The sequence below is a fragment of the Scyliorhinus canicula genome, chromosome 16, assembly GCF_902713615.1.
Source record: "Scyliorhinus canicula chromosome 16, sScyCan1.1, whole genome shotgun sequence".
Taxonomy (NCBI): Eukaryota; Metazoa; Chordata; class Chondrichthyes; order Carcharhiniformes; family Scyliorhinidae; genus Scyliorhinus; species Scyliorhinus canicula.
In genome coordinates this window covers 76,990,959-77,005,885 of record NC_052161.1, presented here as the reverse complement: position 1 = coordinate 77,005,885, position 14,927 = coordinate 76,990,959, and the positions used below count along the sequence as shown (strand labels likewise).

General features: G+C 48.6%; 1 protein-coding gene across 4 annotated transcripts in view; it reads left to right on the top strand.

The window, feature by feature from the left end:
• herc4 (HECT and RLD domain containing E3 ubiquitin protein ligase 4) overlaps positions 1-2,153 on the top strand; it is a 133,155-nt gene extending 131,002 nt beyond the window's left edge. For all 4 annotated transcript variants that reach the window (XM_038821315.1, XM_038821312.1, XM_038821313.1 and 1 more), the window contains one exon: positions 67-2,153. In XM_038821315.1, the coding sequence (XP_038677243.1) occupies positions 67-275 (209 nt within the window). In that variant the 3' untranslated portion in view covers positions 276-2,153. The remainder of the gene's footprint in view (positions 1-66) is intronic.
• The last annotated feature ends 12,774 nt before the right edge of the window (positions 2,154-14,927 follow it).

Genomic DNA, 14,927 nt, shown 5'->3' with positions numbered 1-14,927 from the left:
CTCTTTTAAGTCTCGGTGCACTGGTAGGATCTGAGAACGATCATCTTTTTTGCCATTATTTTGTAGTGTTTCTAACTGGCAGCGACCGAATCCCAATTCTTGGAATGAAGAGCCTAAAATTTCTCATCCAGCCGACAGGAGGCGGCGATAATTATCTTCCAGTGGCGCACACCTGCTTTAATCTTCTGGACCTGCCAAAATACACCGATAAAGAAACCCTTAGGACCAAGCTGATTCAAGCCATAGATAATTATGAAGGCTTCAGTTTGGTGTAAATAGGCAAACTCTGAACTACACCACACACCCATTGCTTTTTGAGCTGGGTAAAAAGCTTGGAAATTACACATTTAGCAAGAAATGCTGTGTTATGAGAAATTGAACTGAGCAAATACAGTGCAGAGCTTACAATGTGTTAATTTTAGCAATTTGTATAAAATCATGTACACTGTTAATGTTACATATTAAAATTATATTTACAATTTATGGGTGAAAATGATCTGCATTGATTACATCAGAATAGCCTTATGGATACAAAGTCACCTAGATTGCAGGGAGACTAGAGTGCAGATGCATGAAACATTCACCTATAATTTTTTTTCATGTTGCAAGTGTAAATTAAGTTGTCTGTAAAATTACATAGTACTTTAATGACTAGTTGATATCCGTAAATAGTGTTAGGATTTTTTAATGAAATTACTTTTTGGTAAGTAGAAAAAGCATTGAGAAAATATGCACATGACAGCACTGGCATGCTGTACATTAGAGCTTGTGTTTACACTTGTACTTCTAAACCCCATGTTCACCCCTTTGTCAATACGATAAATGAATATATGCATAATTATTCAATTACGGACTTAAGTATGCTTCTCCGTTCATTTGCTGACAGAACCTTGGCAAAGGCTTTGATTCAGCCTAAGCTAAGGTGGAGGAATAAGTAACTGACATAGTGTAAAAGATGAGTACAATGCCAGAATCTTTCCAAAAAACAATTAATGGGATCAAAAACCAAGATCGCAGTTTAAAGGGACTCTCCAGTCTTACTCTCAAATTAATTTACATTGTAATTTTGAATCTTAAAACTATTTTTCTAAGACTCCATCTGAACAAAGGGGTAACTTTGGGAGAATGCGATAGTTCGGTGAGGAAAAGCTTAAAATTATTTTTGTAATAGATGCAAGCAAAGATTAAATGAAAACATTTTGAACTTAAACCTTCTAAGCCGGAGTTCCAACATCTTGGATTTCACCTGACCCTGTAGCTCCATGTTACGTGCACTGTTCTAATAGCCATTGCTATCTTGTAGATTTACAGGATAAAATATTTTTAACCATATAAAAATGCAACATATTTGCTGATCAGGTGTCTCGGTTTGATTTCGAACTGTCAATATTCTATAATTTATTTTCTAGTAAATTTTGGAGAGTTTTAATTTTATCTTGTTCCATGAAAGATGTTACAACTTTGAATTAAAGATTTCATTTTTGAGTAAAGATATTTAAACTGCCTTAATAATTAAACTTGCTTGTATTTCTCTGAAGATAATTATATAATCATTATATTTACTGCTGTAATGCTGTGATGTTAGTAAACAGAATGTGGCATCAAGAGCTAGATGTGGACCTTCACAAACAATGTATGTATTTATCATAAATGGCTGTGAACTTAAAGTAGTTGCATTTGAGAGAATTGTAGTAGAAGCATGTTTGAAAATGTTCTCCGATTTAAAATAATCTGATAAAATTGTGTTATGGTAAAGAAAATGCTGGAAGATGACACACAATATATAGTAATGTATCCTAGTTATGGACACTCCCAATTCGGGTGCTTCACTTTTGCCAAAATGTGCTTCACACTGTGTTACATATTGGAGAATATTGCATCTCTTCAGTCAAATATGAGGTATGGGAAATGCTGACTAATTTGGCTGAGAACTTATAGCTTAATATACATATTTGAGTCAATTCCCCAAGACTTGTAATTTATGAAAACCCCTTTCGTTTACGTATTTAGTACTTTTGCTATAATAATTACCAAAATAGAATATCAATTTTATTAGTTTATACCAGAATCCTTGGTACCTCTGACAAATTTGATGTTTGTTTACCATTCTATTTTGTAGCACTTGGGTATCAATAAAGGGGTTGCTGTGTTTTTATGGTGGTTATTTTTTTTAATCGAACCGTGCCAGTGAATCACAATGCTTTCTGTTTTAAGATCTGTCTCTGTACATCTCTCTTTTCAATATTGTGAACACAATTTCATGATCAGTAAGAATGCCAAGTCTCTAATGAGAGACTTGGAGATATGTCTTGGGTATATGAGAGCAGTCTAGATAAATCTAGCTTCCCATATTTACTCTCACTTTGAACCTTCTCCAATAGATGGGCCACTCACAACCAGAAACTCAGTACAAGGTGAGATAGAACATAGAACAGTACAGCACAGAACAGGCCCTTCGGCCCTCGATGTTGTGCCGAGCAATGATCACCCTACTCAAACCCACGTATCCACCCTATACCCGTAACCCAACAACCCCCCCTTAACCTTACTTTTTAGGACACTACGGGCAATTTAGCATGGCCAATCCACCTAACCCGCACATCTTTGGACTGTGGGAGGAAACCGGAGCACCCGGAGGAAACCCACGCACACACGGGGAGGACGTGCAGACTCCACACAGACAGTGACCCAGCCGGGAATCGAACCTGGGACCCTGGAGCTGCTAACCACCATGCTACTGTGCTGCCCCAAATGGCTTCAGCAAATTTCATTCATCTCATCTGCTCATTAATCCATCTCCTTTAATGGGGCTATTTTGAGTTGGAAGGCATGAAAAACAATTTCAACTGTGCATGGGTTTTCATACTGTTAAACATTACAGGTGCAGTACATTTTTCAAGAAGCTTACCTTGAACATTTTGTGAACAAAAAGCAATTTTTCATATCCCTGTTCCATATTTCTTTTTTTTTTTTAAATAATTTTTATTGAAAGAGTTTTTCCATACAGACATTTACCCCTACTAATTTTTAAATTATTTACAACACAATCCCTCTAGGCAAATGTCCCTCCCTCGCCCGCCCTCTCGCGCGCACCAGTCCTCCCCCCCCCCCCCCCCCCCCCCAGGCAACCTTAACAACCAAGGCAGCCTACAGTTTCAGACATGAGCAGCGAGCAGGCTTGCCCGCGTTACAGTCGTGCGTGTCCCCCCACGACCCTTGCTGCCCCCCCCCTCCCCTCCCCCCCCCCTCCCCCCCCTCCCCCCCTCCCCCCCCTCCCCCCCCTCCCCCCCCTCCCCCCCCCCCCCCCCCCCGGGTTGCTGCTGCCACGACCCCGAACGTCTATCTCTGATCTAAAAAGTCAAGGAAAGGTTGCCACCGCCTGGCGAATCCCTGTACCGACCCTCTCAGGGCAAATTTGATCCTTTCTAGCTGAATATAGCTAGCCATATCGTTAATCCAAGTTTCAACGCTTGGAGGCCTCGCGTCCTTCCATTGAATTAATATCCTTCGTCGAGCCACTAGGGACGCAAAGGCCAGTATTCCGGCCTCCCTAGCCTCCTGTACCCCCGGTTCTACCCCGACCCCAAAGATCGCAAGCCCCCATCCTGGTTTGACCCTGGACCCCACCACCTTCGACACCGTCCTTGCCACCCCCTTCCAGAACCCTTCCAGCACCGGACATGCCCAGAACATATGCACATGGTTCGCTGGGCTTCCCAGACATCTGACACACCTGTCCTCACCCCCAAAGAACCGGCTCATCCTTGTCCCCGTCATGTGAGCTCTATGCAGCACCTTAAATTGAATGAGGCTCAGTCTCGCACACGAGGAGGAAGAGTTGACCTTCTCCAGTGCATCCGCCCACGTCCCGTCTTCTATCTGCTCTCCCAGCTCCCCTTCCCACTTGGCTTTCAGCTCCTCCCCCGATGCTGCTTCCGCCTCCTGCATTATCTTGTAGATGCCTGATATCTTCCCCCCTCCGACCCAGACCCCCGAGAGCACCCTATCACTCGCCCCCTTACTGGGGAGCAGGGGAAACCCCTCCACCTGCCGCCTAGCAAATGCCTTCACTTGTAAATATCTGAACATGTTTCCCGGGGGGAGCTCAAACTTCTCCTCCAGCCCTCCCAGGCTCGCAAACCTCCCCTCTATAAACAGGTCCTTCAGCTGCCGTATGCCCACCCTGTACCAGCTCTGAAATCCCCCGTCGATGTTCCCCGGGATGAATCTATGGTTCCCTCTTATTGGCGCCGCCAACAGACCTCCCATTTCACCCCTATGTCGCCTCCACTGCCCCCATATCTTGAGGGTGGCCGCCACCACCGGGCTCGTGGTGTACCTCGTGGGGGGGAGCGGCCATGGTGCCGTTACTAGGGCCCCCAGGCTTGTGTTGCCACAGGACGCCCTCTCCATTCGTTTCCAAGCTGCCCCCTCCCCTTCCATCATCCACTTGCGCACCATTGACACATTTGCCGCCCAGTAGTACCCCGAGAGATTGGGCAGTGCCAGCCCTCCACTGTCCCTACTCCGCTCCAAAAAGACCCTCCTCACCCTTGGGGTGCCATGCGCCCACACGTAGCTCATGATGCTACTCGTCACCTTTTTGAAGAAGGCCCTAGGGAGGAAGATGGGCAAGCACTGAAATAAAAACAAGAACCTTGGGAGGACCGTCATTTTGATTGACTGCACCCTCCCCGCCAGCGACAACGGTACCATGTCCCACCTCTTAAACTCCTCCTCCATCTGTTCCACCAGCCTGGAAAAGTTCAACTTGTGGAGGGTCCCCCAGTTCCTTGCCACCTGCACCCCTAAGTACCTAAAGCTCTTTCCTGCTCGCTTGAAGGGGAGTCTCCCAATACCCTCTCCCTGGTCCCCCGGGTGTATCACAAAAACCTCGCTTTTGCCCAAATTTAATTTGTACCCCGAAAAGTCCCCAAACTCTGCTAATAGTTCCATTATCTCCGGCATTCCCCCTTCTGGGTCTGCCACGTACAGCAGTAGATCATCCGCATACAGCGATACTCGATGTTCCTCCCCTCCCCTAGTCAGTCCTCTCCACCCCCCTGAACCCCTCAGTGCCATCGCCAACGGTTCAATCGCCAGTGCGAAAAGTAGGGGGGATAGGGGACATCCCTGCCTGGTCCCTCGGTGGAGCCCGAAATACTCCGACCTCCTCCCGTTTGTCACTACACTCGCCGTCGGGGCCGAGTAGAGCAACTTCACCCACTTAATAAACCCTTCCCCAAACCCAAACCGTTTCAACGTCTCCCACAGGTACTCCCACTCCACCCTATCGAATGCCTTCTCCGCGTCCAGCGCTACCACTATCTCAGCCTCCCCCTCCACTGCCGGCATCATAATTACATTCAGCAATCTCCGCACGTTCATGTTGAGCTGCCGCCCCTTCACGAACCCCGTCTGGTCCTCATGGATTACCCCTGGCACACAATCCTCTATTCTAGCTGCCAGGATCTTTGCCAGCAACTTGGCATCCACGTTCAGAAGCGAGATAGGCCTGTAGGACCCGCACTGCACGGGGTCTTTATCCCGCTTCAATATCAGGGAGATCAGAGCCTGCGACATTGTCGGGGGCAGAACCCCCCCCTCTCGCGCCTCATTAAAGGCTCGTACCAGTACCGGTCCCACCAAGTCCACATTTTTCTTATAGAATTCCACCGGGAACCCATCTGGCCCCGGCGCCTTCCCCGCTTGCATCTGACCTATTCCCTTGACTAGCTCCTCTAGCCCTATTGGCGCCCCCAGCCCTTCTACCAGCCCCTCCTGGACCCTTGGGAACCTCAATTTGTTTAGGAAGTCCTCCATTCCCCCTCTCCTTGTCGGCGGCTCAGACCGATACAACTCCTTGTAAAAATCCCTGAAGACCCCGTTCACTTCTTGCCCCTTCTGCACTACCTTCCCGCCTCTCTCCTTCACTCCCCCAATCTCCCTAGCCGCATCTCGTTTGCGAAGCTGGTGTGCCAGCATCCTGCTCGCCTTTTCCCCATACTCATAGACCGCGCCCTGTGCCCTTCTCCACTGCGTCTCTGCCTTCCTGGTGGTCAGCAGGTCGAACTTGACCTGCAGGCTGCGCCGTTCTTCCAGCAGCCCCTCCTCTGGTGCCTCCGCATATCTCCTATCCACTTCCAATAGCTCCCCCACCAGCCTCTCCCTCTCCTGCCTCTCCTTTCTTTCTCTATGCGCCCTTATGGAGATCAGCTCTCCCCTGATCACTGCCTTCAGGGCCTCCCAGACCATCCCCACCTGCACCTCACCCGTGTCATTCAAGTCCAGATAGCTCTCAATGCTCTTCCGGACCCTTTTACACACCTCGTCGTCCGCTAACAGCCCCACATCCAGCCGCCACAGCGGGCGCTGGTCCCGCGCCTCCCCCATTTCCACATCCACCCAATGCGGTGCATGATCAGAGATCGCAATGGCCGAGTACTCAGCTTCCCGTACCCTCGGGATCAGCCCCCTGCTCAACACGAAGAAATCGATTCTGGAGTACACTCTATGGACGTGGGAGAAAAAGGAATACTCCCTCGCCCTCGGCCTACCAAACCTCCATGGGTCTACTCCTCCCATCTGCTCCATGTACCCCCTCAGCACTTCTGCCGCTGCCGGCCTCCTATTGGTCCTTGCGCTCGATCTGTCTAGCCCGGGGTCCAGCACTGTGTTAAAGTCCCCCCCCATGATCAAGCCCCCTGCCTCCAGTCCCGGAATGAGGCCCAATAGGCGCCTCATAAAACCCGCGTCATCCCAGTTCGGGGCATATACGTTGACCATCACCACTTTCTCCCCCTGCAGCTTACCCTTCACCATCACATACCTACCCTCCTTATCCGCCACCACCTCCTCCGCCACGAACGACACCCTCTTTCCCACCAGAATCGCCACCCCCCCGGTTCTTTGCGTCCAATCCAGAGTGGAACACCTGTCCCACCCACCCCCTTCTCAGGCGAACCTGGTCCACTACCTTCAAATGGGTCTCCTGTAACATTGCTACATCAGCCTTCAGTCCCTTCAGGTGTGAGAATACCCTTGATCTCTTGACCGGCCCATTCAACCCCCTCACGTTCCAAGTGATCAGCCGGGTCGCGGGACGACCCGCCCCCCTCCCCTGCCGATTAGCCATGTCCTGTTCCCTGCTCGCCCCGGGTCGACCCTCCCCTTCTGACCCGCTCCCCATGGCGATGTCCCCCTCCTCCCACCTCTCCAGTCCTCCACTTCCCGTTTCTGGTCTTTTCAGCAGCAACCCGGTGTCCCTCCCTAACCCCCCTCCCCCCCCCCCAGGCTAGGACCCCTCCTAGCCGCGATGTACCCTCCATCGTACTCCCGTAAGTCAGCTGGTTCACGCTGACCCGGCTGCTCCTGCCCCACTCCGACTCCCCCCGGCTCGGGGGGGGGCCTCCCCCCCCCCTTGCCACTCCTCCCTGGCCCCGCTCCAGCGCGGGAAAGGTCGCCATTGCTAGCCACGCCCCGCACTCCTCCCCTTCCCCCCTCCTCTGCCCCGCGCGCGGGAAAACAGAGGAAAGCCCGCGCTTTCGCCCTGCCACACCCCACCCCGCCATCTTCAGTTCCACCCCCGTCCCCGTCCATGCCTGTAAAAGAACCCCCCCCTAGGAGCCCATATCCCTGATCTGCTCTCCCCCCCGTCCCACCTCCCCAACTTAACATTATAAATAACAGATAAATAACAAATAACAATGTACTTAACAGTCGCCCTCTACCAAACAGCATAAATAACCATAAATAACCATGAATAACCACAATAACAATAACTAAGGGAAGTTGGCAAAGGGGGAAAAAACATCAGAAGAAAAACCACAGCAAGAGTTCAAAATCCAAACAAAGAATTCAGCTGAAAGTACCCGAGCGGCTACGGCCGCCAAGTATCCCCTGGGTCTAATTCGAGTCCAGTTTCTCTTCCTGTACAAAGGCCCACGCCTCCTCTGGGGACTCAAAATAGTGGTGTTGGTTCCTGTAGGTGACCCACAAGCGCGCTGGCTGCAGCATTCCGAACCTGATCCGTTTTGCATGTAGCACCGCCTTCGTCCGGTTGTACCGGGCCCGCCGCTTTGCCACCTCCGCACTCCAGTCCTGGTAGACCCTCACCGTCGAATTCTCCCACTTGCTGCTCCTTTCCCTCTTGGCCCACTCCAGCACTCTCTCACGGTCGCTGAGTCGCTGGAACCGCACCAGCACCGCCCTCGGGGGCTCATTTGCTCTTGGCCTCCTAGCCATGACCCTGTAGGCCTCTTCCAGCTCCAGGGGCGAAGGGACGGCCCCTGCCCCCATCAGGGAGCTCAGCATTTCTGCTACATATCCCGGGAGGTCTGACCCCTCCAGGCCTTCTGCCAGGCCCAAGATCCTCAGGTTCTTCCGCCTCATTCGGGTATCCAGCTCCTCAAAACGGCTCTGCCATTTCAGGTGGAGTGCCTCGTGCACCTCTACCTTTCCCACGAGGACCGTGGCCTCCTCCTCCCTCACAGTCATCTCCTGTTGCAGCTCCCGAATCGACGCCTCTTGGGTCGCCTGGGCTCCCATCAGCCTGGTGGTCGTCGCATTCATTGACTCCAAGAGCTCCATTTTCAGCTCCGTAAAGAAGCGCAGGAGAGCGGCCTGCTGCTCCTCCGCCCATTTCCTCCATTCCTCGGGTGCTCCACCGGCCGCCATTTTGGTCTTCTTCCCCCGCTTTTTTTTGGGAGCTGCTGTTGCTTTCTTTACCACCCCACTCCGGGTACCGACCATAAAGTTGGTCTGGTTCTCTTCAGGGAGCCTTCCCCCACCGGGATTTGTCCTTACAGCGCCGTTGGGGCCCTCCAATCGGCCCGAAAACACCTTTGTAGCAGGAGCAGCCAAACGTGCGACTTAGCTGGTCATAGCCGCAACCGGAAGTCCCCTGTTCCATATTTCAATGGTGGATTTCAGATTAGACCTATTGCTCTTGGATTTGTTTATAGAAGTAACCTCATTAGCATCATTTCTGGTTGAGGTAGTGAGCTCACTAACTGGACAAAATTTAAAGGGGTGGGGCCATGAGGAAGGATAGTGGCACAATAGCCAAAAATTCTGAAAGCCTTTGGACAGCCTCAAAAATAACATCCTACCTGTGAGGAGATTTTGTTGGGGATGAAGGATGACTGATGAGAAGGACAGAAACAAAGAGAGAGCAAGCATCATCTGCTGTAAAGGCAGGGGCTCCATGAATTTCTTGTGACGAGTGATGACTATGCTATGTTATGGGACCTTCCCGTTTGTCAATATCACCAGATGCTTTCAAAGAGATGAAAAAATATTTAAAGACACCACTGACCACTGCTAATTCAATATGACCAAGTTCCAGGGATTGTCCATTTGCAGTAGGTTTTCCACCTCCATTTATGCCCGTTTTGCCACTGGAATCTCAAGGTCAGAAACATTGAGTTTGAGAGACCTGGACTTCCTGGACCTCCCATGTTGTTGAGTGCTGCAAATCACAGGCTTTTCACTCTCAGTTCCCATTCTTTTTTTTTATAAATTTAGAATTTCCAATTAAGGGGCAATTTAACGTGGCCAATCCACCTAACCTGCACATCTTTGGGTTGTGGGGGTGAAACCCACGTGGACACGAGGAGAATGTGCAAACTCCTCACAGACAGTGACCTAGGGCCGGGATTCGAACCCGGGTCCTCGGCGCCATAGGCAGCAATGCTAACCACTGTGCCCCCCCCCCCAGTTCCCATTCTAACTAAACTTTATCTGAAGGTTTTTTAAATAGATCTTAACTTCTGAGGAATTAATTGAATTTTTGCCTGTTGATTTTGCACATAGGTTGAAATACTCTCAATATGTTTGCGTGGTTAAATTCAGCATTCTTTCCTCAACATGCCCATGGCCTGAAACCAAGTTTGCTGTTTTTGGGGAATTAATTAGTAAACAGAAGTGCAATTATTACATATGTAACAAACATTTTATTATGCAGGTTAGGTGGATTGGCCATGCTAAATTGCCCTTGGTGTCCAAAATTGCTCTTTGTGTTGGGTAGGTTTACTCGGTCATGGGGATAGGGTGGAGGTGTGGGCTTGCGTAGGGTGCTCTTTCCAAGAGCCGATGCAGACTTGATGGGCCGAATGGCCGCCTTCTGCACTGTAAATTCTTATGATTGTGAGATGATGGGAATCTAGGTTTCATGCCTTGGGAACTATGGGTTCCAGTCCCATCGCAGCAGCAGGTGAAATTTGAATTCAATTGATTTTTTAAAAAATCTGAATTGAAAAAGCAGCTTTTCCACTGATGTCCTGATGTGGGGAAGGAAATCATCCTTGCCTGTCAGACCTACATGTGACTCCAGATACACAGCAATGTGTTTGACTTTTAACTGATTAGACAAACAAATGCTGACCTTGCCAGAGATGGCAACAGTCCATTGCCGAATTTTTAAAAAACATCAGCCACCCTGTCACTTGGTGAAATGTCAGTGCCAGGCGCAAGCCAGCCAGCTACAGGGGGTAAATAGTTAGCAATGCCATTATGGGTTTGCAGAACTGCAAAGCTTAGGAAAATTGTTCTCTACTGCTTATTTACATTAAATTAACCAGATGTTGCCTTGTCTCAGTAGAGTACTTTTAAGTCTACTTCGGTCAGTGGCATAGAACAAGGATGTTCCATTCCAAATTCCAAGCTTTGCTATAATTTAACTGGATACTGAGAAATGAAAGATGCACGCTTGATCTTGGGAACTCTATCCCGGTGTGGCACAGTCTCACAGAGCCAGAGACCAGAGTTCAATTCTGGCCTTGAGTGACTCTGGAGTTTGCACTTTCTCCCCATGTCTGCAAGGGTTTCCTGCCACAATCCAAAGATGTGCAGGTTAGGTCGATTAGCCATTCTAAATTGCCCCTTAGAAGCTGGGGCTGCAGGGATAGGGTGGGTGCCTGGTTAGGTTGCTCTATCGGGCCGGTACACGATGGGCCAAATGGCCTCCTGCACTGTAGGGATTCTGATTCTCTATCTCCTTACAGGTGTTATGGTAATGCTGACCTTGAGTCATGTTAAGGCTGGATTTAATAACAAGTTTAAACAGTACTAAAAAAACTGCAGTGAGATTTCAGCAAAGGGTATGCATCAAATCAGATGCTTTGTGGAAAGCTCAGCCTAAACAAAACAGACAAGTGTGCAAACTCATAATAAAAGATACTGCAAAGACACACTGTCCCTTTGAAATAATAATATACACAAGTAGTCAAACTCCAATTTAACCATGATGTGGCGATGCTGGCATTGGACTGGGGTGAGCACAGTTAGAAGTCTTACAACACTAGGTTAAAGTCCAACAGTTTGTTTAAATCACTAGCTTTCAGAGCACTGCGAATTGCTGCCAACAAGGATACTGGAGGACAACCTTGCTCTTCAGTTACCTGATCACTAATGGAAAGTATATTTTATGATAATTATATATTTTCCTTTTTAAAATAAACCTATTTTAATTTACTAGACAAGAGTCTGTATTTGCCTTATGATGTCTTACAAATTAAAACTTTTAAAAATATTTTATTGGAGGCATTTTTAAATATATACATAATAAAAACTAACCGTGGCACCAGCAAACTACCTCAACCCCCTTGCATACCCCTGAGAAATATTTTCCCTGCTCTCTTGTACCACCAGCTACCCAGTGCCATTTTTAACACTTAACCCAGGCTCCCAGCCCAAACAGAAAATGACCCCCCCCCCAACTACTAACTACTCCATACTCCTTAAAGAACCCGATGAACAGCTTCCACCTGGAGGTGAACCTCTCTGTACCTCTAGCTTACTCCTGCACTCAGCGGCTCTGAATCCTGCCAGCAGGAAGGCCAATACAATGGTTTCTCTCCCCACCTGCAGTGATCCCTCCGACACACCAAATATTGCCACCTCCGGACTTAGAGCTACTGTTACTCCCAAAATCTTCAACTTTATATCTGCAATTCCTGTCCAACACCCCACCCCACCCCACAAACCTCAGACATATCCAAAATGTGGATATGGTTTGCCGGCCTCCTCGCACACCGCCGACATTCATCCTCCACTCCTGGAAGGAACCGAGTCATCCTGAACATTGTCAGGTATGCCCTGTGTACCACTTTGCACTGGACAAGACTTACGTAGGACGAGGACGCATTAACTCGCCGCAAAGCCTCAGTCCATTCTTCAGTGCCCCAATCAGCTCCTCCCACTTACGACTAACCTCCACCGGGGTGCGTTCTCTCTTCAACAGCTGCTCAGCTATATCTGAGACCTTGCCCTCTCTTATCTCCTCAGACAGGTGTTTGTTCTGCAGCATGTGTGGGGGGGGGGGGGGGGGGGTGACAGCGCCGAAAACAAAGGTACCTCCTCCATCATAAGTCCCAGAATCCATCAACCTATTCCTCTACTGCGACTGGTATGTCCCCTCCAACTCCTCAAATCAGACCATAAGACGTGAGAGCAGAATTAAGCCACTCGGCCCATCTAGTCTGCTCTGTCATTCAATCCAGCCTGATAGGTCTCATCCCCATTCTCCTGCCTTCTCCCCATAACCCATGATACCCTTATTAATCCAGAACCTAGCTCACTCAGTCATTTGGCCTCCACAGCCGTCTGCAGCAAAATGTTTCACAGATTCACCACCCTCTGGCTGAATTAATTCCTCTTCATCTCTGTTTGAAAGGATCATCCCTTTAGTCTGAGATTGTAATTCAACTAGAAGCAGAGGACACAAAGAAAAGTACAGCACAGGAACAGGCCCTCCAAGCCCGTGCCGACCATGCTGCCCGACTAAACTAAAATCTTCTACACTTCCTGGGTCCGTATCCCTCTATTCCCATCCTATTCATGTATTGTCAAGATGCCCCTTAAATGTCACTGCCATCTCAGCTTCACCACTTCCTCCGGCAGCGAGTTCCAGGCACCCACTACCCTCTGTGTAAAAAAACTTGCCTCGTACATCTACTCGAAACCTTGCCCCTCTCACCTTAAACCTAGTAATTGACCCCTCTACCCTGGGGGAAAAGCCTGACTATCCACTGACTATGCCCCTCATCATTTTGTAGATCTCTATCAGGTTGCCCCTCAACCTCCGTCGTCCCAGTGAGAACAAACAGAGTTTATTCAACCGCTCCTCAGAGCTAATGCCGTCCATACCAGGCAACATCCTGGTAAATCTCTTCTGCACCCTCTCTAAAGCCTCCACATCCTTCTGGTAGTGTGGCAACCAGAATTGAACACTATACTCCAAAGTGTGGCATAACTAAGGTTCTATACAGCTGCAACATGACTTGCCAATTCTTATACTCAATACCTCTGCCAATGAAGGCAAGCATGCCATATGCCTTCTTGACTACCTTCTCCACATCTGTGTTGCCCCTTTCAGTGACCTGTGGACCTGTACACCTAGATCTCTCTGACTTTCAATATTCTTGAGGGTTCTACCATTCACTGTATATTCCCTACCTGCATTAGACCTTCCAAAATGCATTACCTCACATTTGTCCGGATTAAACTCCATCTGCCATCTCTCCGCCCAAGTCTCCAAACAATCTAAATCCTGCTGTATCCTCTGACAGTCCTGATCGCTATCCACAATTCCACCAACCTTTGTGTCGTCTGCAAACTTACAAATCAGACCAGTTACATTTTCCTCCAAATCATTTATATATACTATGAACAGCAACGGTCCTAGCACTGATCCCTGTGGAACACCACTAGTCACAGCCCTCCAATTAGAAAAGCACCCTTCCATTGCTACTCTCTGCCTTCTATGACCTAGCCAGTTCTGTATCCACCTTGCCAGCTCACCCCTGATCCTGTGTGGCTTCACCTTTTGTTCCAGTCTACCATGAGGGACCTTGTCAAAGGCCTTACTGAAGTCCATACAGACAACATCCACTGCCCTACCTGCATCAATCATCTTTGTGACCTCTTCGAAAAACTATCAAGTTAGTGAGACACGACCTCCCCTTCACAAAACCATGCTGCCTCTCACTAATACATCCATTTGCTTCCAAATGGGAGTAGATCCTGTCTCGAAGAATTCTCTCCTGTAATTTCCCTATCACTGACGTAAGGCTCACCAGCTTGTAGTTCTCTGGATTATCCTTGCTACCCTTCTTAAACAAAGGAACAACATTGGCTATTCTCCAGTCCTCTGGGACATCACCTGAAGACAGTGAGGATCCAAAGATTTCTGTCAAGGCCTCAGCAATTTTCTCTCTCGCCTCCTTCAGTATTCTGGGGTAGATCCCATCAGGCCCTGGGGTCTTATCGACCTTAATATTTTTCAAGGTGCCCAACACTTCGTCTTTTTGGATCTCAATGTGACCCAGGCTATCTACACACCCTTCTCCAGACTCAACATCCACCAATTCCTTCTCTTTGGTGAATACTGATACCCTGCCCATTTCCTCTGGCTCCACACATAGATTCCCTTGCCTATCATTCAGTGGGCCAACCCTTTCCCTGGCTACCCTCTTGCTTTTTATGTATTTGTAAAAAGCCTTGGGATTTTCCTTAACCCTATTTGCCAATGACTTTTCGTGACCCCTTCTAGCCCTCCTGACTCCTTGCTTAAGTTCCTTCCTACTTTCCTTATATTCCACACAGGCTTAATCTGTTCCCAGCCTTCTCGCCCTGACAAATGCCTCCTTTTTCTTTTTGACGAGGCCCACAATATCTCTCGTTATCCAAGGTTCCCGAAATTTGCCGTATTTATCCTTCCTCCGCACAGGAACATGCCGGTCCTGAATTCCTTTCAACTGACATTTGAAAGCCTCTCACATGCCAGATGTTGATTTACCCTCAAACATCCACCCCCAACCTAGGTTCTTCAGTTCCCACCTAATATTGTTATAATTAGCCTTCCCCCAATTTAGCACATTCACCCTAGGACCACTTCTCTTTGAAGTTAAGGTATTTTTTTGAGTCAT